This window comes from Ambystoma mexicanum, chromosome 8, assembly GCF_040938575.1.
Source record: "Ambystoma mexicanum isolate Mex_15411 chromosome 8, UKY_AmexF1_1, whole genome shotgun sequence".
Classification (NCBI taxonomy): Eukaryota; Metazoa; Chordata; class Amphibia; order Caudata; family Ambystomatidae; genus Ambystoma; species Ambystoma mexicanum.
In genome coordinates this window covers 506,261,375-506,287,246 of record NC_090929.1, presented here as the reverse complement: position 1 = coordinate 506,287,246, position 25,872 = coordinate 506,261,375, and the positions used below count along the sequence as shown (strand labels likewise).

Here is a 25,872-nt window from a genome sequence, read left to right as displayed (position 1 = left end):
TAAGCAAACTACACAAGCAGAGGGACCAAGCAGTTTCGTTTCTGCTGTTTACATCTGTGGGTGATGGAAGTTACATTAGCGTTTAGTCACCTTCTGGAAACAGCTGCAAAGACCCTGCCTTGTTTTTCTTCACACACCCTCGATCACCAAGCACGACAAAAAAAACTGTCCACTTGCACAGGCCAACTTTTTAACTTCCCATGGAATTAGATTGGCGGTTCCTCAATAGATGTCACTGTGACCACCCGTCAAATAGTGAATATACTTCTCGACAAAGGTCGAATTTACCAACGCCAGAAATGCCAATTTCAAGACTAGATTTTACTGGAGGTTTTGCCCTCGTCCTTGTATCATTTTATTTGGAAGATGCATGGTATATTTCCCATTCAAAGATGGCTAGTTGTTTCCAGAGGGATTCCCTATAGACAGTCATCCAGGATGGCTGCCTCCATGGAAGTGCTCGGAGCTCAAAGAGTTCCGAGATGGGCAGGAATGGGTGGGATTAGCCATAGGGATTAGCATGGGCAGGGAATGGGAGGGATTCAATTACCTAACAACTGTGTATCCCTCTTCAAATGTCATCTCCATTGGAAAAGCATTACATACACTCATACAAAGCCCATATTTGAAGCCCTTTTGTTAAGGCTCTTCTTTTAATGGCAATAGTTTTGGCTTAAAGGTAGCGCTCCGATGTATAAGCGCAAATATGACATGCACAGTCACCCCTAATTTAAGTGTGAATTGGTGCAACTGAGTACTTATACATATTTATTTTTAAAATGTTTTTTCTGTATGATTTAATTTTATTTATTTATGACCAACCATCTGACTATGGTAAATAGAACACCGATGTATTAGGCTCCCTCTGTAATACCTTCTTTGAACTGCCTCGGCATGCATGTATTAACTCAGTGGTCGATTTTTCAAAGGGTCAAGATACCTTTGAAATCTGTCTCAACTGCCCTTGGCTCAGGCATACACTATCAATCAAGCCCAATGTATTCTGTGTATCAGGTGGCATACACACACCGTATGCTTCTATACTAGCTTCCATAGCAACAAATATAAACAAAACATTCAAGATGGCACCCGCCATCTCCCCTAAGCCTCGTTTTCATGACGAGCCTTGGCTTCACCGTCTCCTTGACATACTAACTGGATGACAGGCAAGCCTCTACTGCCGCAGAATTTGATTGCCGTGCCCCTCACAAATAGACAACTGTCTGCTGGCCCTGGCATACACAGGGCCTCATCACGAGTTGGGCAGTAGCCCTTAAATGCGGTGGTAACACTGTTACTGCCGCATTTAAGGGCCGCCCAAACATGAGTTGGCAGCATTTACCCCCAGATCTAAACTGGGGGTAAATGTGGTGAAAATAATTCAGATTTTCGGTGCAATTACTGCACAGTAATGCTGCCGGCGGTAACTGCACTGAAACTTCCCCATTGGGTCCAACGGACCCAATGGGGAATACCCATTACTGGCCAACCCTTTATGTGCGGTAACGCAAATACAGTTGGGCACTATCCCAGTCGGGATAAGGCTCAACTCGTGATGAGGCCCACAGACTAACACTAACATGTTTTTATAATCCCCAACTGTGTAACTGTTTCCAAAGCAACATATACAATCAAAATAGTTAAAATGGCACCCGCCATCCCCCCCCAAGGCTCGTTTTCATAACGAGGTTTGGTTCCTCCATCTCCTGGACAACACTACCAGAGAGACGCACAGGCTTTTACTACCACAGACTTTGACTGCTGTGCCCCTCACAATCAGACGAGCATCCGATTGCAGCCATTGAAGACTGCACAAGGTAAGCCCCGGGAAAGGAGTACTGCAGCTCTGGGTTATAGGGGTGCTGTTTCTCATTTTTTCACCCCCAGGGCACACTGCCACAAGGTTAAAGCTAAACATGCTCCATCCTGGCCATCTATACACGCAGCTATTTTTTTTTAAATACTGTATTAGTGCTAAATTAGAACTGCACTGATACAATAAACTGCCAAACCAGGCCCCTGAGATTGCGAGTAATAGAGGATATACCTGCTTGAGACAACATATCATCCTGAGAAATCCTTACCTGTGTGATGCAATAAGCAGACCATAGAAAATAACATCCAATCATCTAAATATGCTTCGAAGCACAACACAGGAATGTTTTGACTGGTCGTGTTTCCATTACAGATCCAATCATGTTATTGGGCTGTACCAAGGAAAACATCCCAGCACTGCACACCAATCCTCCCAGGAAACCAAGTAAAGACTCTGGGTAGGCAAAAGCATGCACCAGCTTGAAGTACATTCATATATAATGATGTTTTCTAATTATAATGCAGGAGAAACAATACCAATTTAGTTTTTGTTTGTCCCTGTGTAGAAGGAAGCTGTTGCTCCTGCTAGAAGAAATTGAGCAAAACCAAGTACTTTGACTGGAAACAACCGCCCTATAAAATCGCTATGTTACCCGCCTTAACAAAAGGTAGTACACCGTTTTTAATTGCCTTAATGGTAGATCAGACCATTAATAATATGTACAAGAGAGATGGCCAACCATGATGTGAAACCAATGTTCTATTTTATATTGTAGGTCATGTGAGTATAGGGGTTGTCATCTGACTTATCTTGTACTAGAATTAGTTATATGTCCTGAAGATGGCTCCATAATATCTACATCGTAAATACGTGGGTACAGTGTATCACAAGTAAAGAGCCGAAACACGTGTCGACGACTTGAGAAAGAAAGCTGAATATCATGGTTTCTTTGCTTTGTGATCCTAAAATGAAAAAAACACACTGAATAATAGCTCAGCATTTACAACTGCACTTCTACAAACTCAATGTGCAGCAAGAGAAATCGGATGTAAAATCAATATCACAGTACAATTTCGCATTCAGTAGTGTTCGCTGTTTTAAGGCTGTGCTATTGGTGTCTAGATGTATCACGCAAATCACAGTATACTAACCCCCAGTCACAAATGTTGGTGTTAAAACGTTTTTGTAAGTAGTGAAGTGTAATAATTATTTGTATCTGGATTATTGTCCATTTGTAATGTTTTTTGGTTTAGCCGGTTTCTATGGCCTTCTTTGTACACTGCATAATGATTTTTCTAAAATAAATGAGTGACATGTGACTTTCTGGTCTTCACTCTCTCTTGAGCTGTATGCATTAGAAACAGCGGCGCAATAACGATGGTATGAGCAATTTTCTGCTCCTAAACTAAGGGGGGGGGTAATCATTCTCCTACAGACAGATATATATGTTAAAACTCTTCCACATTTGAGTATTGTCCCCCTGAAAGCAAATAAACAAGTGGAAGTACCCAACAGATGAACTGCCCTATCTCTTATACAAAAAGTGTAAAAGGAGAAAGTTATGTAAAAGGAAAAATCAGTGTTCAAATAGAATAAAGGTAGTTTAACCACCTCTCCTCCTCACGTTAAACCTCACAGAGTAAGGCTGTCACTGTAGGCAGGATGACACACTCTGGCTCGGTTTCTAACACTCTAAGCATTTCCAAACCGTGGATTGAGGCCCACCTGGCCTTCCAAGTTAGTCTTTTTCTTGACTTTCCAAACTTGTAATTCCAACGTAAAGTTCATAGTTCACGAATATACCCCTCTGTCGGGCTCAGACATTACAACACACCATTCACAAAGGTCCCCCTCTGCCGGGCTCAGACCTTACAGCACACAGTTCACAAAGGTCCCCCTCTGCTGGGCTTAGACCTTCACGTCACAGTTTAACACAAACTTGCAAGGGGCTCTTACTATACTTCAAATCCCCCTCTATTGGGCTCTGACCCCTTTAGCACTTTCAGTAGACCACCAAAGGACCACTTTGACTCAAAGTTCACGGTAACTGTTTGTTTTCTAACTTCAAAACAATGTACCTTTCACTGAGACTTTCGAATGGGCTATTTCCTTTTGCTAGACCACTCCGTTATTTAGTATCGCTGATCTCACAGCTGCTTTTTACTTCAAACTTAATTCACGTGTCTGCGTTTCTCATGTCTCCTCCACACGCGTGCCCCCTTCACTTACAATACAATGTTGCTACTTCATTTGATTTAACACACACAGGTGTCTCGGGTCGCTTGCCAACTCACTGGCTGTGTGTGCTTCTTTATTGTTTTGCTATTTTCAATTCACGAGTCAAGGTTAGTACCACAGGCTTGTACTCGCATCCCCAACTCTGCCGTCCACCCAGGAGGGTCGCTGGCATCCTTGGAACACAATGCAATCTTCACTTATGTGATCTAGCCTTCTCCACATGTCTTTTGCAGTCTGTCAGAGGAAACGGCCTCCAGTAGGGGACCCTTGGGGTTTTCGGCTCGCTGCTCTTGTCCCTTGGTCCATGCCTCGGCTCGATTAGGTGTGCCCTTGCCCCGGAAGTTCTGCTCATGCTTGTGTTCCGCCTTGCTCAGAGAGTGTCTTTAGGTGTTGCCTTTTATTCGTGTGAGGAGAGGTAACTGGTATCAGGTGTATGCACTTAGAGTAAAGTACCTGACCTGTTTAACGGGACATGTGCAGTATGATGTGAGAGAGTTAGTGTGGTGGATCTCAGTCATCCTCTTCCTCAGCCCAGTGTTTATGAAAGAAGGGGAGCGGGGGAGTTGGGACTTCGGAAAATTCTATAAAATAGAATGGGTAGATGAACAGAAAAAGAGGGGATACCACATCTCCCCATCGGCTGCCTCACCCCCACTCCCTGAAGACCCCTGACCAAAGTGATCCTCCCGCACTGGTGCACCCCCACGGTCTGGATCCCAAGGCGATGCCCGTGCCCTGGCTACCCGAGAGAGAGAAAGAGTTCCCTGGGGGCTAGCGGGTCAGACACCCTCTGGTTTCTCACACATCACATATGGCATCACTTATGACTTAATCCATGAAATCACTGACAACTACCCATCAGTGTGTGTGTGTGTGTGTGTGTGTGTGTGTGCGTGCGTGCGTGCGTGCGTGCATGCGCATATGGTGCATCTAACAGAGATGTAATATATCATGTAGGCCTATCATGTATATTTAATTGAATGGGGAAATATTTTTCTAGCATTGTAAATAATGATAGCCTATCTTTACCAAGTAGTTTATGCTTCAGATAATTTACAATTTCAAATACACTAAGCAGGAGTTGTTATCCTTTTGCTCTCCAGATGTTTCAGACTACAACTCCCATCTGTTTGTAACTGTTCTCTCTATTGCTCTCCTGTCCTCTACCTTATTTTCTGATTATAGTCTGCTCTTTTATGTGCGCCCTGAGACCTATGAGTGTGAGGCACGTTAGAAAAATTTAAATAAATAAATAAACCAGCCTTAATCCCCACAATCAATGGAAAGCGATCATGGGATTCATAGTCCAAAACATTAAGAAACAGATTGCAGAACCCTGCTTTAGAAAGATCACAGCTTTAAGCAGCAGAGTACATTGTACTTAAAACCATTTGTTCCCCAAACATGTAACTGTACTTCTTCGTGATTGACCTTTACAGGTAATCTAACATAGGCATGTTCGCATGCCTTGTCCTTGGTGGAAATGACAGTTTGTTGTGCTATGAAAAAGAAAGGGATTCAGCCACTTCTTTCTACTTCATTGCTCTCATTCATGTTAATATCCTTCTCTGGACCGGTGAAAATTCACAAACTATTTAATTAATAACCATGCTCTGAGTGACTAAAGGGAGGATTTCTTGACATGTGACCTCTTCCACACAGGCAGCCTTTCAACATATCTCAAAGACCCAAGTTTCTACTTTGAGTACCCAAGTTACTTCACTGGCTTTTCATGTAAAAGGTACCCATTTAAGGACAGAATTTAAAAGGAGCTAGACTATCTTTTGATTGTAAATACTCATTCAGTACTATCTCACCCTTAGAATAGCATATTTGAAAATGAACAGTATTTTAGCTGTGAAGTCAACACAAGCTGCTCTTGGCGGCATCTATCTTTCATGTGAGATCTGTTACATCTGTGATGCCATCGATGATGTCATACGTGGTGCCAAATGTAATGTCATCAGTGTGCTCATGGGCTGCGCAAGAACGAGTTTGTAGCTTCCAACACCAGTTGAATTTGAATTGTTTTGTTGCTTTAAACCGGCTCCTTAACATCACCAAAATATGAGAGCAGAATAAGCGATTTCAGCCAACAAGCCACAGCACCACCCAGTAACTATCCCTGGAGGTTCAGCTGCATTTCAGAGCCACTGAGCAATGCACGCGTTGTGTGTGGGTCGTGCTTACGGGCGTCCTGCCTCTGTTGTTGCTGCTGCCTTTCCGGCCGTGTTCTTTTATCTGTGGTTTTTTATGTACTTCAAATTACATTTTTGATCAATACTTTGCTGTGAGCTGTGCTACTTCGACTCATATGGATTGTCCACCTGGCCCGCGGAGAGTGCCGTTCCCTTTCTCCTCTTTTTTTATATATATATATATAGAAAGGGAACGGCACTCTCCGCGGGCCAGGTGGACAATCCATATGAGTAGAAGTAGCACAGCTCACAGCAAAGTATTGATCAAAAATTTAATTTGAAGTACATAAAAAACCACAGATAAAAGAACACGGCCGGAAAGGCAGCAGCAACAACAGAGGCAGGACGCCCGTAAGCACGACCCATACACAACGCGTTTCACGCTCAACTGAGCACTTGATCACGTGAAGGAAAGAAGGACCAGAGCACATTAATAGTTAACAAATGTAGTCCTTTTGCTATGTTAGTGGAACTGGGTAAGTGCCTGAGGAGGTGGAATAGGCGGCGGCCATGATGGAGTAGAATGGCAAAAGAGGCCAACAGTGTGAGCCAGGTGACTAAACGGTGCGTAGTGCACAGAAAAAAAATGTTGTGGCCAAGGAATCATAACTCTGAGGTCTAAAACGCACATTCCACGCCAGGCACACCCAAAGTTCCACTGTGGAATCCAGTAGGTTTACAATTTTAAAAAGAGGAAATCAAAAAGTCATAATACGCATACAGTTCAATGAGTGGAAATTATATACACAATTGCCAGACAAAAAAATACATCAATGACAGTAAATCAAAGCATACGTCCGCCATTTCCCAGCCCCATGTTGAGATAAAAACAGCTCAGATATGTGACTCAGGACCAGACATTAGTATGGCATTCTAACACCAATGACAGATGGAATAAAGTGCAAGTGCAAGCAAACATAGCAGCATGATGATGTGCAAATATGCAAGGCCAAGGTGGCGATGTCTACATGTGCAAAAAATGCAACGTACAACATTCTGATACCAATAACTGATGGAGTAAAGTGCAAGTGTAAGCAAAAGTTTCGACATAGTCATGTGCAAAAATGCACGGCCAAAGTGGCGGAGTCTGCATGTGCAAAAATGCAAAGTATCACTCTCTTTAGGAAAGTACATAGCAGCATCAAAAAATGTGCTAACTCGCATGGTCAAAATAGCAGCATAGACATGTATAAAAATGCAAAATCCATCTCTAGCCATAAGAAGCATGCATAATAGTTAAAAATACCAATGGTCATGATTCTAGCACAGGCTGGGGGAAGATGGAAAACAAATATAAAGGGAAGTGGCAGGCTCTGTTTATACAAATGTGCAAAGCAGAGAGGGCAACTGGATGGCAGCGAGAAAAGTGGAATGGAACCACTGAAATTAGAAAAGCAAAAAAACTACAATAAATGATCAAAAGAAACAATATAAAGCTAAGATCCCACAGAATCGTGCTGCAACAGCTCAAGAATTAGACAGGAGTAAGTCTAAAGCAGACAAACAAAAACACCAATAAAATAAGGTGAAAAATAGTACAAACAGGCCAGGGATAAAATGAATGGAAATAAATACCAAGAAAAAACACGTAGACCAGCAAAGAAATCAAGAAAGAGCAGAAAAAGAGAAAACACAGAGATGGTTATGCATAAAGATCGAGCTTAGGTGCCCAAGAACGTATAAAGCTCCTCATCCAGATTATGTCCATTGGGAAACTTAGTGTCGAAGTCCAAGATAAATCTTGTTTCCAATTGTCTTAGCTTTAGAACACGGTCTCCACCTCTGGGATGGATGGGGATGTGTGCCACTGCAAAAAACGTAAGCATATTCAGGTCATTCTCATGTTCCTGCGAAAAGTGCTTAGCCATAGGGTACGCGGGATCTGAATTTTTAATCACCATAAAATGCTGCAGAATCCTTAGTTTGAGCTTGCATGTAGTATTCCCGACGTACCACTTCATGCAGGGACACGAGAGGACATAAACAACAAAAGCAGTATCACAATTGATAGAGTACTTAATAGTTTGGTTACATTTGGTGACCGGATGTAAAAAAGATTTACAAGCAGTGGCATGAGCACAGGCTTTACATTTAGAACATTTGGTAAGCCAATAGGGGAGACCGCCAACCAATTGGAAAGAGAAGGACTTTTATCAATGGGTGGCAAAAAACTGGAAACTAACTTGTCTCTGACCGATGGTACTCTTTTATACGTGATAGTAGGACGTTTAGAAAGCAAGGGGCATGGGTCTTTATCCAAGATCAAGACACGCCTATGTCGTTCAATGATCCTGCGAACATTGTTGGAAGCATTATCAAAAGAGACAATGAGTCTGGGTTCATCATCGATGGTGGTTTTGTCGGGCTTGGCGCCGTACAATAGTTTATCCCTACAAAGTCCACGGGCTTTAATGTAGGCCATTTCTATAGTTCTTTTGGTATAGCCTTGTTGCAAAAAATCAATAGCTGCTTGAGCACAGTAATAATCAAACGATGTCAAGTCGGTGAAGTTCCTGCGGTAACAAATGAATTCGCCATAGGGAATGCTTCTTTTACATGACATAGGATGACAACTCGTAGCATGCAGAGGCAGACCGGTATTGGAGGGTTTTTTATGCAATACTGTGTGAAAACCAGATCTTTGTAAGTCACCACCGCATCAAGATAAATAACCTCAGTGGTACTATGGCATTCTGTAAAGCGTAAATTGGCCATATTGCTATTAATGCTTTTCACAAACAGTTGCCAATCACTTTTAGTACCGTTCCAGATTACAAACACATCATCAATATATCGCCACCAGGCGACAATATAAGTAGGAAAACTAGATGCAAGCAAGTCACATAGAAAAGTAGCCTCCCACCATCCCATCGTCAGATTTGGGTATGGTGGGGCAAAGGTACTGCCCATAGCAGTGCCCCTTACTTGCCAATAAAAGGCACCTTCAAAGAAAAAAACATTATTCGTGAGGCAAAAAAACACCATCTCCAAAATCATATAGCTATGGCCATGGTAGTTCAATGAACGAGTATCCAAAAAATATTTGCAGGCTCCCATTCCCACTTGATGATCAATGGAGGTGTAGAGGGAAACAACATCAAGGGTGGCCAAAAGAAGCCCCTCCTCCCAAGGTGTATTGGTGATGTGTTGCAAAAAATCCTTAGTTTCCCGCAAATAAGAGGGCAGAACCGAAACAAAAGGAAACAAAGCCTCGTCAATGAATTGTGCCAAGTGCTCAAGGAGGGAACCACATAACGTAACAATAGGTCTACCCGGTGGGTGAGTGAGAGATTTATGTGTCTTAGGTAAAAAATAGATAGTAGGTTCGGTGTGGCAGGAGGGATCAAGGAATTTGACTAAATCCTCTTCGATGAGTCCAATATCAGCCCACTTGGTACAGAGGTTATTGAGTTAAGACTGTATATCAAGAAAAGGATTTTTGGATAGTTTGGCATAGCACAGTCGGTCCCTAAAATGGCGATTGGCCTCGGTTACATAGTGGACTCTGTCTTGGATCACTATATTCGACCCCTTATCGGCCTGCTTGATGACAATGTTTGTCAAGTTTTGTAATTCGCCAATGGCCTGAATTTGTAAGGCAGTGAGGTTGTGTTTGGCACTGACATATATATATATACATTTGTGTCCAGCCTATCTGCTCAAAATCGATCAAAAAAGGATTGTCCATTAATAGGAAAAACAAGCATGGCATCACCGAACTGCACAGTGCAGGCAGCCCGTCAAGGGAAGAAAATGGTGCCAACATTTTTTCCAGATGGCTCGGCAGGTCGTATTAAATGGGCCTACGCAGCAAAATGCACAGTTAAAGTTAACAGACATACCAAAAGTCGGAAAACAGATATTAAATTGTGAAGTAATATCCACAGCTATCATAACGACATATTTGGAACAGTCTAAATCAAACGAAAGTGCTATAATGCCTCGCAAACCTTGTTGGGATATGAGTGCCTATAAAAACGTGGGTACATGGGCTATACTGGAGGAAATAAATCTGACTAGCCATAGTCCATTGGTCACTTAGGACGCATATGTTCACTTGAATGCTATTTGACAGATCTGGCCGTTTTATTATCCATGCAATTCTAATTTTAATACGGGTATATTGTTATTCTGAGTGTGGCTATTATAGTTCACTACATTATGGTGGTCTGCCCTGTGGTCATTACACTGTAATATAATGCACTGTGCATTTATATTTATCATGTCCCTCATATCAATATTTTTATTTTTATGAGGTTTTGACTTTATATTGGGACTATTACGTTCCATACAGTGTCTCACATCGTGGTCAGGGCCACTTTCAACTTGCAGATAACTTGCAGAGAATTTGTTAATGCACTGTGCTTTAATTTCTCTGACTTTGCCTGTATCTTTACTCCCTTCCAATATGGCCGCCTTTGTTTCCTCGTGTTGTCTTAACAGTTGTTGCCATTGACATAGTTAAGGGACTGCATCTCTGAAGTGTATTTACTTTTGCCAAACCCACTCCCCCTCACGTGATCAAGTGCTCAGTATAGCGCGAAACGCGTTGTTTGCAGGCTGCTATACCTAGGCGTCCTGCTGTTGTTTTGTTTCTATGTGCTGCTCATGTGTTGTGCATTTGTTTCTGCACGATGCATTTTTTTAAATTTTGTAAAACATTAAAGACATCAGTAATTTTTCTACTGTGTCCGGTGTGTTTTGCCCGACCATTTTTGAACTTGGCACTAGTTTATGTGCCTGCGGGAGTGCGGTTCGCCTTTTCCTCCTTCTTTTGAAATCTTGTCTAACACGGAGCATTCCGTGTTTGAACCAGCACCGGGACCGTCACGGTGTGCGCATCCTACTTTGAAGCTTCGCCTGCTGAAGAGGATGGCTGCCGCTGGTGGCAGACTACACTGCCGATAGGACTCGGATCGAGTGCACGCACAGGAAGACAACAACTGAAACCACCTTGCCGGCCGGCGATTTCACGTGTGCCGGAGGACGCACGAGAGACCGTTGCAAGGTAAGAGTGTGTTTTCAGTTTGTTCTAACTTCCCTTCTGCCACACAAGTACTTACTGCATTCTGGATCCCAGCCCGCATCAGCTTTCAGGTCTTTTTGGTCACCGCTCTTACAATTAGAAGACGGTACTCCGCAATCTTGGTTCTTTCGGACTTTTCTATAAAATCTACAATATTTCAGCCATAGCATGACAAGCTCGCAGGACGCCTGGGTAGCAGCCCGGCTACTTCAAGCCAAGGATTTATTTTGTGAACAACAGGAATATATTGTTACATTGCCCACTGTTGGGACTAATAAAAAGGCTAGCAGTAATGTTAGCAAGGAAGTGTGCTTACTGAGGCAATATGAGAGACTTCGAAGAAGGGAAATATCTAAATGGTGGGAGGAGCATTCCCTTCAAAATTATTTAGACATTGAGAGAATACCACGAGGTTTACGTATCATGACTACTCCGTCTTTTGAGGACCAAAATCCACTAATGCTCGAGGAATGGGGGGAAGCCAGTAAGTATTGTTCTGGCAAATTTTTGACAATTCTAGTAAAATATGCCAAAATCGGATCGCGAACAAGCACTCAAAGAATTGGGTAAAGTAGAGTCTGATCTTACTAAAGTCCCCACAACAGAGGAAGGCAAATCTTTACGCATAAAAATTGACGAAGCTTTAATTTCTTATGAAGATGAGATCAAACAGCATAAACACAGAAAATTTCTCCGGGATAAAACAGACTATGAGATGGGTCGTGTTTTTACTTTTGCTAAACGCTTCGACTCTCTTCGCAAAACTAATGCTGTTATCGTTGGGTCTTAATTTCTGTCCCACTGTGAATTATGATTACGCACAAGCACACATAGACTTTGACAAGTTTATGCGTAAAATTAAGCTTAAAAAATTATTTGCCAATACTGCTGCCACCACAAAGCGTCCTACATCACGTACTGGTGGCACCGATCTCTTAATTTCAGACATCCCATCACTCATGGATCTGGCATGCCTCGATGATGGCAAATATGATCCCATGAACATTGACTTTTCTGACTTTGACATCAATCCCAATTGGGATATACGGACTAAGCTTAAAAGTAAATCTAGATTCAACCCTCAATTTCCAGTCGGAGGTTGTATCAAGGCTTTCCATGATCTATGCATTGATGACCTTAGAAAACTTCGTCAAAAGGCTGGCACTGCCAAACAGAATCTTACAATTACCCAACGTCAAGCTATGAATGAACTTCAGCTGTTATCTAATATTGTCATCAAACCAGCCGATAAAGGCTCCAATGTTGTCATCCAGGACAGAGCGAAATATGTCATAGAGGCCAATCGACAATTACATGACCGCCAATGCTATGCCAAATTGTTGAAGGATCCTTCTGAAGAAATCAGGACAGATCTGATTGCTCTATGTACAAGGTGGATGAATGAAGATTTATTGGAGGATGATTTGGTTAAATTTCTTACTCCAACATGTTATACCATACCTACCATTTACTTCCTCCCCAAAACACATAAATGCCTTATTAATCCCCCAGGCAGGCCTATTGTCACTCTATGTGGCTCATTATTGGAACATCTAGCCCAATGTATTGATGAAACACTGGTTCAATTTGTCACAGTGTTACCTTCCTACCTGAGGGATACTGAGGACTTTTTACAACACGTTACTAATACACCTTGGGAGGAGGGTTTGCTTTTGTCCACTTTAGATGTAGTCTCTTTGTATACATCCATTAGCCACACTATTGGTATTTCTGCATGCAAATATTTCTTGGACACCCGCTCTTTAAACTACCTTGGACACAGTTCTATGATTTTGGACATGCGTTCACTCTGTCTACACAATAATGTTTTTCTTTTTGAAGGATGCTTCTATTGGCAAGTAAGGGGGACTGCGATGGGCAGTACTTTTGCACCATCCTATGCTAATCTCACAATGGGGTGGTGGGAGGCTACTTTCCTGTCTGACTTATTACCATCCTGCTTTCCGACACAGATTATTTCTTGCTGGCGGTATATAGATGACGTGTTTATCATTTGGAAGGGTACCGAAAGTGACTGGCTGTCATTTGTTAAAAGCATTAACAATAATCAGGTCAATCTAAGTTTCACTGAATGCCATAGTCGCTCAAAGATTGTCTACTTGGATGTGACTGTAATGATGGATGATTCAGGCATCAGCACAGCATTACATAAGAAACCAACTAATACTGGTCTACCCCTCCATGCGAACAGTTGTCATCTTACACCTTGCAAAAAATCCATCCCTTATGGTGAATTTATTCGTTATCGCCGTAATTTGTTCCAATATTGCCTGCTTTGATTATTACTGTGCACAGACAGCCATGGATTTTCTGAAACAAGGCTATCAAAAAAGAACGATTGAAATGGCATATCTTCAAGCACGTGGAATGTCCAGGGATACATTATTGTACGATACCAGTCCTAAGACTGTCATGAATAATGATCCTAGACTCATCATTACATTTGATACTGCTTCTAATGATATTTTAAAAATTGTGGAAAAGCATTGGCATGTTCTTACTCTGGATAATGACTTGAAGCCCATCTTGGGCAACTGACCTACCTTGACGTATAAACGTGTACCTTCTTTAAGGGACAAACTTGTGTCCAGCTTTTTACCTCCCGGGGGCAAGATTCAGTGTTCTAACACCTGGATTCCAGCTTCATACACAGGATTTACCAAATGCATGAAGTGTAAAGCTTGTGCACATGCCATTACTAAGAAATCCTTTGTGCATCCTATTACACAAACACAGCAAATGATACGTCATTCCATCAATTGTGATACCACTTTTGTTGTTTATGTACTCTCTTGCCCCTGTCTGCGTTGGTATGTTGGCAGTACTACATGCAAATTGAAACTCAGAATTCTGCAACATTTGAGAGCCATTAACAATTCTGATCCGACATACCCCATGGCTAAACATTTTAAATCTGAACATAACAATGATGTGAAAATGTTAACGTTTTTTGCTGTGGCTCATGTACCTCCTCATCCAAGGGGTGGTGATTGTATTTTGAAGCTGAGACAACTCGAAACCAGATTTATTTTAGATCTTGACACTAAAATATCCCAGGGGTCACAGCTTTATACTTTTTTTGGTACTTAATTATTTGCCTCAGTTACTATATTGTCTCTCCTGCTATTTTCCTTTATTTTCCTTTGCTGGGGTTTTCTTGCTTTCCCAGTGGGATTCTTCCTTAACTTTATATTTCCTGTTTCACTTTTGTTGGTCTCATGCAGGTATTGATTTATTAACCTTTTTCACATTTTGTACAATTTTCACTTTTCTTTACCTGCCTGTTTTAGCTGATTATTTTGCATTATAGGGGGAGTGCTTTATTAACCATGTTTAGTTTATCTTGGTGGTTTACATGCAGTCTTTTTACATATCTATGTTTTTCCTTTCTCTCCTCGGTATTATTTACTTCTTGGCTTTAATTTGTCATGCTGCTTATATAGCTTCTGGCTTTGCGTGCTTTTTACATCATGGTCTGTTATTACTGCTTATGCACTTGCACTTTGACGGAATAGCTGCTATTTTTTGGATTTTGCACAGTCAACCATGTTGATGCACTTGCACTTTAAGATATCTTCAATTTTGAAGTTGGCTAGACACATTGTTGTCTTGCTGTTTGCTATGCTTTTTTGCACTGTACAACAGACATTCCATGGTTTAGCTGCTACTCTTGCTTTTTGCACATAATACCTTGCCTTTTTGCACTGCCATGCTGACATTTTTAACATTGTTGGTCCAGCCCTATCTTTGATCTATTTTTACATCTAAACTCAGCTGGCCTGTTTTTATTGTAATTTTACTTGAGTGATGGGAACACATGACTTGTTTACTTACCTCATGAGGTTGATTGCACATTTGCAGGCTTTATGTTGTATGTTTGGGCCTTGGTATTATTGCCTATATATGCTAGTGATTCCCATGTGACATCACTTTACTACTGATGTTAATCATTTTCTCTCAACAGGGTGTCCATGGGTCACTTAGGACGCATATGTTCACTTGAATGCTATTTGACAGATCTGGCCGTTTTATTATTCATGCAATTCTAATTTTAATACGGGTATATTGTTATTCTGAGTGTGGCTATTATAGTTCACTACATTATGGTGGTCTGCCTTGTGGTCATTACACTGTAATATAATGCACTGTGCATTTATATTTATCATGTCCCTCATATCAATATTTTTATTTTTATGAGGTTTTGACTTTATATTGGCACTATTACGTTCCATACAGTGTCTCACATCGTGGTCAGGGCCACTTTCAACTTGCAGATAACTTGCAGAGAATTTGTTAATGCACTGTGCTTTCATTTCTCTGACTTTGCCTGTATCTTTACTCCCTTCCAATATGGCCGCCTTTGTTTCCTCATGTTGTATTAACATTTGTTGCCATTGACATAGTTAAGGGACTGCATCTCTGAAGTGTATTTACTTTTGCCAAACCCACTCACCCTCACGTGATCAAGCGCTCAGTATAGCGTGAAACGCGTTGTTTGCAGGCTGCTATACCTAGGCATCCTGCTGTTGTTTTGTTTCTATGTGCTGCTCATGTGTTGTGCATTTGTTTCTGCACGATGCATTTTTTTTAATTTTGTAAAACATTAAAGACATCAGTAATTTTTCTACTGTGTCCGGTGTGTTTTGTCCCACCATTTTTGAACTTGGCACTAGTTTATGTGCCTGCGGGAGTGCGGTTCGCCTTTTCCTCCTTCTTTTGAAATATATATATATATATATATATATATATATATATATATATATATATATATATATATATATACACAAAATTGTTACATTTGTGTCCAGCCTATCTGCTCAAAATCGATCAAAAAAGGATTGTCCATTAATAGGAAAAACAAGCATGGCATCACCAAACTGCACAGTGCAGGCAGCCCGTCAAGGGAAGAAAATGGTGACAACATTTTTTCGAGATGGCTCGGCAGGTCGTATTAAATGGGCCTACGCAGCAAAATGAACAGTTAAAGTTAACAGACATACCAAAAGTCGGAAAACAGATATTAAATTGTGAAGTAATATCCACAGCTATCATAACGACATATTTGGAACAGTCTAAATCAAACGAAAGTGCTATAATGCCTGGCAAACCTTGTTAGGATATGAGTGCCTATAAAAACGTGGGTACATGGGCTATACTGGAGGAAATAAATCTGTCTAGCCATAGTCCTTTTTTGAATCAGACCCAATTATTGGCCGTATTTAAAGAACTACCAGAATTGAGAATACTGGGATCTTCTGACATTAAGCGACTTGACCTACCTGTGGTAGGCAGCCCTACAAACTGGGCACTGATAGAATTCTCCTCTGCCCTGGTGAAAGCCCTTCTTAAAATGCACGCAGCCTCCTTCATCTAACTGAGATTATCACTAATTCTCTTTCGCAAAAGTAAGAAGACGCTATCTAGAGAATGATTCCATGATGGAAGTAAGTATGAACTACCGGCACTGTCTCTGCAAACAACAGAGAGAGCAACTTTACAAGCTCTTCAAATTAAAAAGGACAACGCTGTAAATAACACATGGGAAAGGGATTGCTGGCAACCTGAACAAATCACACATGGAGAAAATTGATATATTCCTTCAGAGAAAATTGTGAGATGGACTTCATGGAATACACATGGTTATCAGTCCTTTTTATTGCATTCTGTGGATGTAGCGACAATCAGTTCAAGTGAAGTGTTCTTGTTACAAGATACTTGCTGTACTCAGCCTTTCTTTATAAATGGTTTTCAGGTTGTGCATAATTTTGCAACCTCATCAGTTCTGGGTGGAGCAAGCGGCAGCCTTGCTATTGGGACTAGGCTGGCTCACACATTGGTAAACTTTCCAGAAATAAGGTGGTCGCCATATGTATTATCAGCTCTACTATGTATATCCCAAACGAAAAACAACTCAACTCTGATAATCAATGTGTACGACCCGCCCGGGAGGTATGCAAACTAAAGATATATTATCTATTATAGATGACATTATTATTCAATGGCACGAGTCATCTCTGATGGGTTGCATAGTCATAGCTGGGGATTTGCATGTTCAAAATGTACACTTGTCTCTGCCCTCCCCCACTAAAGGGGCCTGTTGCCGGTCCCGCTTCTTGGCCTCCCACGACTTGTTTTTTTTGCCTCTCAACACAAATGTTGTACATGGACCGTCCTATACATGGACCAATGGAAAAGTCGGGACTCACATTGATTATATCATTACTGACCTTGCAACAATAGTGGGGTGCATTTCTGTCAGTGTTGACTTTAACAATTTGAGCGACCATGCAGCCTTAAAATGGGATCTCCATATGGATATTCCTTACAGGTCCGAGTATATGACGGCCCATGTAACTTCTAAATCTCAAGGAAATCGCTTACGCTGGACAGCATTGAACATTAAGGAAATAAATTATGCATTGTGGTTTGATCGCAAGGATACACAAGTGGCTTGCAAAATGCAAACTTGGAGCTGGAGCAAATGGTTCAGACCAAGGGCCTCATCACGACTTCGGCGGTAACCCTTAAATCCGGCGGTAGCGCTATTACTGCCGGTTTTAATGGTCTGCCGAATCAGGGCTTTGGCAGATTTCGCCCCAGCTCTGAGCTCGGGGGAAATCCGCTGAAAATTTGCGCTATTACCGCTGGCGGGAAATCCGCCTGCGGTATTAGCGTGAAGATTCCCCATTGAGCCCAATGGGGAATGGGGCATTCCCGTATGGGCTCAGTGGGGAATGGGGACTTACATTACCGCCGAACTCGTGATCCGGCGCTATTAGCGCTGGGGAGTTCGGCGGTAGTGGTAATACCGCCCTCGCTAATAGCGTTACCGCCCAAGTCGTGTCTGTTACTACGTGGAAAATCAATAGTGGTGGTATGAAACACTATGGCATTAAAAATAGAAACCCTTTTGATAATATCATAGCTGAGAAAAAGAGAATTTATCAGAGAGCAAGAGCTACAGTTAGCACCAGCTCTAGATTAAGCTGTGGAGAAAAGCAGTCTTGTATCAGAAATGTGCCCACTTAATATAAGAACTGGGAAAAGCAACATACGTGCTCGACTAAAAACTCAAATTGGTTATTACTGTTTGAATGGCTGAAATCTCACGACAGCCATAAATTCCGGTCAAATTTCAATGATTATAAGAAGGGTCTCATCTGTTGAGTTAAATCCTATCCCAGAAAACAAATGGTAGCCCATATTGATGAACTCCATCATGATTCGGATTTTTGGAATCATTGATACCTGATTCAGCAAAAATAAGTATGGTTAGTTTGAATATAGAAGAGGAGACAGTATCTAACATCATAATGAAATTAAAAAGCTTGCGTGCAGCAGGCGCTGATGGGATACCAAATGCCGTAATGAAGGCACATCCAGCATTATGGGCTTGGATTCTAACAACTTATATGAGCATATAGAATCTACTGGTACCCTACCGCATAAATGTCATAAATCTATCCTGGTCCCAATTTTCAAAAAAGGTGATATATTAGATCCGAGTAGTTACCATTTGTTAGCTATGATGGACAGTAGACAAAAGATCTTCACTACGATCCGTATGAATAAAACTCACCCATTGGGCGGAAGTAAATAAATTACTCGGCCTTTTCCAGAAAGGCTTTAGAAAAAATGATAACACAATTACCAATATATGTACTTTACAGTACTTAGTTGCTGAAACAGGAAACGAAAACAGGCCAAATCTCAATGGTTGCTATGTTGACTTTAGCAAGACATTTGATTTTATTCCTGTGTCTTGCTATGGAGAAAACTGATAGCCTAAACTTGATAAAAACGTGTTGCACTATATCCAGCAGTTGTACACTAACACATCTATTACGATCAGGTTGAATCTGGCAGGACTTTGTACGAAGTACCAAGACACAAACCGTAGCCTTTAACAAGGATGTATCTTGGCACCGATTCTGTACAATTTGTTCACTGCAGACTTGAGCCACGTGTTTCGCTCGATATTGTGGCTCTCGTAAGCAGATGAGATACTAATGCTTGTTCTCACACCGATCGGATTACAGCGTTCAATGAGAGCTTTATCTGATTATGCAGTTGAAAATGCCCTGGTAATAAACACGTCAAAGCCAAAAATGTAGTGCTTGATCAAAAAGAGTTGAAAAAAGGGGCACCATGGGCCTCATTCCGAGTCGGGCGATAACCCTGCCGGTGCTACCGGCAGGTTGCTGCCGGCCACGGAATGAATTACCGGTGGCACCGGACTATTCCAAGTCTGGCGGCGGGGAAGTCAGGCGCTGGCAATTTCGTTAATCCCCATTCCTATAGAGTCCTATGGGACTCTATGGAAATGGGGACATGGGAGCACCGGCACCGTTAACAACGGTGCTGGTGCTCCTGTGACAAGTCTGCCTACCGTGGCCACTGTGCCCGGCAGGGTCAAACCTGTCGGGCACAGCGGCTCCGGCAGGCAGACTTGTAGTTATATGTTATAATATATGTTATAGGGCGGCAGTGGCCACCCTATAGTTAAGGTGAAGCCTGTGTGAAGACTTTTCCCAACATTATATTGTTATTTTACTTTTGACTCGCTGGATGGATTTGGATGCGAGTTTACCAAAGAAATGTTTGTAACAAGCAGCCACCCTACATCCCAACTGGAAATATTGGGGAACATTTGTTAAAAGATGAAAATGTTATTATTAAGAAAGAATAAGAAACAACTTGGGCACAAATCATTGCAGATATTTCTTTTGCCAGTTTGGGGAAAATCTGACTGGTAGTTTTTAAAATATTCAATGAAGATGGGGGTGCCCCCTGCTCCCCAAAAACATGTATTTGTCTCACATGGTGCTTTGCAGCAGAGAGGCTTTTCAGAAATGTGACTGATTTCTACGATAGTAACAGGGAAGACAGGAAGGAAAGTGCTCAAAATGCTATTTGGAGGAGGAAAAAGGATGCAATCACATCTGGCTAGAGGGGTGGAAAAAGGACACCATGTGACGATGTGGATTTGGGGGTGAGCCGGTGAGCCGGTTACGGGAGAGAGTCAGGCTGGAAAAAAGCAATTGAGGGAAATGAGGGGATCAAAAAAAGAAGATGTGGACACATGTTGAGTGCATATAAGGACGGGGAAGACTTAAATTATCATTACATTTTTTTCATTATCGCAGGAGTCGGCATAATCGGAAATTATTTCCAGGAAATTCTTGAAAGAATAGGAGTGGGAAAAAATATTTTGGAACTGCAGCAATCACATCTACTAGACGGGGCAATGAGTCCTTGGGAAATAATTATTGGTGTAATCCCATCCCCACTGGCTATGGCCTAAGACCATTATTAGTGGGCCCCAAAGAAACTTATTGGTGCAACATATACAGTGGCCCTGGAGAAGCTATAGTATAACAAAACCCTTAAAATTCAGTGAAAAAACTTTAGTTAAAAAAGAGATAAGGTGTTCAGATTTAACACAACAAACCCCTTCAAATTCAGTTGCTGTTGGAAGTGATGACCATCTTAACTTGTCGTCTGCCTGTTGCAAAGAACATACATAATATAACATACGGGATTCACAATGGCATACGAAATTACATCATGAGGGACATCCACGAGGGACGCAGAGTAAGATGGTCATCACTTCCCACATCCGCTGAATTTCAAGAGTTTTGTTGCGTTAAATCTGATTGACTTTACTCTCCTTTCACTAAAGTTTTTTCACTGAATATAAATATTTATATATTCGTACAGGTGAGGGGTCCTTGAAAGTCCCTTGTGGAAGAATGTATGCCAATCGGTCTCTGCTAAGAATCCTTGTCACCTCTCTTAAATGTTAAACTGTATAGCTGTGCAGCACGATCATTTAACCTATATCACTCACAACTAATTAGCATTCCTCTGAATTCACAAAAGAATGTGGATTCTTTGTAGAGGCTTAGATTATGGCTATCTGTATCAGTGTGCTGAGGCAGAGTGGGATACATGGAACACTGGAATTGGTGCGCGACCGATTCTCTGAAATGATGGTTGGTCTTGGGTTTAGGGGGTCACAATCCTGGCTTACCTGATGCTGTATAAAATCACTCCATCGGGCTGCAGTCGAATTAGTTTGTTTTCTACTGTGACGTCATGAAACCAGGCTGACTTGGCATTTACGATGAAGGTATCTGGAAGCCAGAGTTTGTCCACGAATCTGCTGTCTAGACCCAACGTCTTGTTGGTGTGGTTGTAAGAAAGTCGATCATCCCGCCAGCTCTGCCGTAAAAACACTGTCATGGTGTACTCCTGTAGGAAAGGGCAGAAACAATTGCAAATCATCACTGGGGTCCTCTCAAACAGTTTAAATCACACTCCAGTGTTAATATGATGCATATATATTGGATAAAGTACCCACTGCTGTACATGAGAAGGATATTGCAAGTCACAGAGGAGTTCTGTGACCATATAGCGGTATGATGCCACAGGAAGAGTGCCTTAAAAAGGCCACAAAAGTTCAAGATAACTTACAATACCCGTATAATACATGGGTGTGTGGTACTTTATTCATATGAAAAATCAAAAAGGCATCTTTTTATATCACTACATTAGTGCAAACATGGTTTGTTAGTGGTGTGGGGGATTTGATATGTGAGTGATGTTTTTCAAGTAATATTGGCGAGGATGTTCATTATTTTATTAAATTCGTTTTTGAAAATTGTCAAATCGTTGGATAATTTCTTACATGCAAGTGTGACAGACTACCATTTATTCCCCAAAATGTTCTCGATTTTGTACAAAGTGACAGGTGTTTCTGCAAGAAAGAAAGCTCTTCTAAATAGAAATACTTTTTCAAAAAATCAAGTCATGAGCCATGGCCAGGATGGCTGAGTGAGCAGACTTCTGTGCTTGCCCCAGCTCCCCATTCCTTGATGTTCCCTCAGCTGCCTCTTTGGGGAGTGCATGCTCCCTGTAAATCATATGGGGAAAAAGCAGAAAGAGCTCAGACTATATTTCTGCAAGATCAATTGAGTGGAAACCCAGGTTGCACTTGCAAACTATCTTGACGGGCCAGCAAAGAGAGTTCACAAAATGGCAAATGGGGGCCGGCACCCCACTCTTCATGGGATATATAAGAGGTATTCTGCAGTAACCCATAGTGTAGAGGGAGCCGAATTAACCTATCTATGGCCTTGGGAGCCATGGCACGGAGCGGGAGGGTTGTATGAACCTGTTGTGTCTTTGAAGATAGTGGTAAGGGATGTTGTCAGGCCCATGCGCACATACCACTAATAATGCTGTTCTCACAATCCGGGTACGTACACTATCTTCTTCATGGTCAGAGGGCTCTCCGACCCCACAGAGGAATTTATTTTTATTGAGTGCCATATGACCGCACTCAGATGCACGTGTCAGTGCTTATATCAGGATGGAACCTGGTCCCCCCTAAAGGGTCAGCTATGCTCGTCACATCACATTCCTCCCAAATTAATATCCCAGAATCTTGCATCTTAATTTTCTAGAAAGGTTTATTTTAACAGTCCTGCAACCACTGAGGGGGTTTTGTGATTCTTCTAAGAGGATATTGGGCCTCATTACGAGCTTGCTGGTCCGGATACAAAGGCAACGGTAAGCATGCTGGTACCGTTGTATCCAGACCGGCAAACTCCGAGTTGTGCTCGCGGATGCCTTTCATTCCGCCAGGTCTGACTAAGAGTTCTAGGCCCTTGCAAGAGGAACATTTGTGTCATGTGTTTGTTTACATCTTTCCAATACTTCTCAAGCACCGGACAACCCCACCATATGTGCACCCAATCCCCTAACGCTCCACATTCCCGCCAGCATCTGTCTGAGATAGAGGGTTTCATTTTATGTATACGAGCCATTTCCTAATTTGAATAGACTTGGTATATTTAGGTGTATCTTTCCAAATATTTTCCCACTCAGCTTTTGCCCTCTCAGTTTCTTGAAAAAAAAATATATACCCCTGGTTATTGGGAGGGGACTTATAATACAGTCACCATGGAACTGTTTAGTTTCACTACATGACATGGACATGCCTTAAAAGGAGTGCAAACATTTCTCCCAGGATATCAGTATTTAATAAGTACCCAGTTTCCTCTATATAGGGAAGACTTTTAGGCTTCATCTCCTCATGCTCCCTGTGTCATTCCACCTTCTTCTTGTCTGCTCAATCTCATACTGCAATGGTGGTGAGGGCTTCCATCGTGGATGCCCTGGAATGGTTCCTGCAATGGGACATCATAACAGCTTTGCCGCAAGCAAGCACCATGTTGACGAACGAGGAGTTCATAGGTATTTCCTCAAAAACTGATATAAGGCATTGTCTGGATCGTTTAATTGATACATATCAATGTGTGTTGTTTTTTTAGGGTGCTCGTAAACCTTTTGACCTTCTTGCAAGTGTGCAGCCACCAGTGTCTTTTTTCCTGATGCTAAATCCCCAAATGCATCTGCCTTTCATTTCCTTGAAACAGTGGGCCATTGTCCGTCTTGATTGTTTTAGGTGGACCATGTACCAGTAGGATTTGTTCTCAATCAATCAGTACTTTATTTCAGGAGCAGTTCCATAAAAGCACACAGAAAACAATTTAAGACAAGATTAAGATTTAGGGTTACATTAAAAAGTCCTACAGTTATATCTTTGTTGAATACAAAACCCAAATCAGGCCCAACTAAAGTGTTAATGCATAAAATACAAATCATAAAAAAAGGCAATATCACAGTACAGTCAATCGAAATATCCATTACAGGCATATAGTAGAACACTTATTAAAATACAAGTTAAAAGTGGTGTTAGCAAAAGCAATAATTTTAGTTTATAAAAACCGCTTAAAATACAATGGCCACATTTAAAAAAAAAAACAGTACTAGCAGTAGTCCATGCACTTATTTTTTCGATCTCACCTGCCAAGCTTTAGCTAAATAACTGAATATAGCAAACACCACCCCCTTATAGGATGTCGATTTACAAATGACTAAGGCATCACATAGAGAGCAGGATTGATATTTCAAAAGGACCAGAATAATCCACTTGCTCCGTAGTGATGCACATTTAGGACATTCCAAGAGGAAATATGAAATGGCCCCCGTAACATCTGTGGAGAAATGACAACAGTCGGAAGAGCTGTTGGACCATCTGTTAGTAAACTCTGCGACCTAAAAAATGTTCAAATGAAACTTTATTTACAGAGCGCTATTGTAAACAGGAAACATCTCATTCAAATAGTTCTCTGGGGGCGAGTGAGGGTTCATGAATGATCTAACCAGGAAAACGAGCATTGGGCAAAGATGCATTTTCTATAGAGAGAATGGGCCTCATTACGGGGATGGGGGTTGCCGCCGTCCGCGTAACACCAAATCTGCCACATTACAAGTCCCAGCAGAGCGGGAAGTCAGATGGCGGATTTGGGAAGTCCCCATTCCCGTGGACTCCATGGGAATGGGTTCACAGATGCACCGGCACCATTGTTAACGGTGCAGCGGTTTCCTTGACAACACTGCAGACGGGTGCCATTGGGCACGGCTTGTCAGACCTGCCAGGCGTAATGTCTCCCGCCCACATGAGTCGGAGTGTGGCGGTCCGGAAAGGGTGCCAGTACGCTGCTACTAGCACCCTTATTTCAGGACCGCCACACTCAAAATGAGGCTCAATGTTGAGTTTGCACCCAACATCACGATATATTTCTTCAGTAATCTCAACACCTTTATTCATTAAATGGGCATAATTTATCGTGGCCGGCAAAGATAATACATGACGGAACCAACATATTGATTCCCTCCTGGTGTGTTCATCACGTCCAAGAACATTTCTTTATAGTGGCTCAATCTAACAAACTTATTGAGGTGGAACCAATAACAGAGAGATTTGCTTTGTGCACTGAAATACACTTGTTGCAGATTGGCCTTCAGCTGTAGTAAAATTGATGGAATACTTTGAGACAGGGCAAAAGCACGCTTCTTAAATTTATTTTCAGATTTAGCAAAACGGTCCATGCCATTAAAATCCCAGAGCTTACTTCTGTGAAAGCGCAGCAGGAACTGCTTCGCAGACCTCTAGCACACTAAGCGGGGAGCCGTTCCCTAAACACGAATTTAAAGCGCAAAGTGTGTTTGTGTGGCGTATCAGGGAGAATTCGATCTTTGTTCTTTGGCAGGATCATTTTACATAGTTTTGGAACATTTTGCCTAAATAGTCATAATAGTCTACCTCCTGAAAAATAACTCCATCCATGGTTATATTCGCCTGTGTCCAGGTATCACAAATCTAAGTGTTGTTGCATTCCATTTTGGGTGTCTTTTTCCACTGCCAAGGTATCATCTATGCACTCTGTATACTACTCAAAGAACAACAAAAATGGTCTTTGGAATTAATGAACATATTTTGTGCATCGGAGAAGTACACATAGTGCATGGCCTGTGGCTGCAAAAAGAACCCCAAAGACAGCATGGTGCCTTCAAGTGACAAAAATGTTTAATACTATGGTGCAGTACATACAATACAGAGCATGTGGTGGTGCTCTTTGTGTTAAACTCAGATGTGCCAAATATATCCCACATGGTGTGGCTGCATGCATGTTTATATTTGTCCAAACAATCCCTGTGGA

The 25,872-nt window shown here is 41.8% G+C and overlaps 1 protein-coding gene across 1 annotated transcript in view; it reads right to left on the bottom strand.

Moving 5' to 3' along the window:
• The window catches only part of GABRD (gamma-aminobutyric acid type A receptor subunit delta), a 504,159-nt gene that overhangs the window by 168,269 nt on the left and 310,018 nt on the right, over positions 1 to 25,872 (bottom strand). Inside the window, exon 4 of the mRNA XM_069610173.1 lies at positions 21,333 to 21,553. Within this exon, the coding sequence (XP_069466274.1) occupies positions 21,333 to 21,553 (221 nt within the window). The remainder of the gene's footprint in view (positions 1 to 21,332; positions 21,554 to 25,872) is intronic.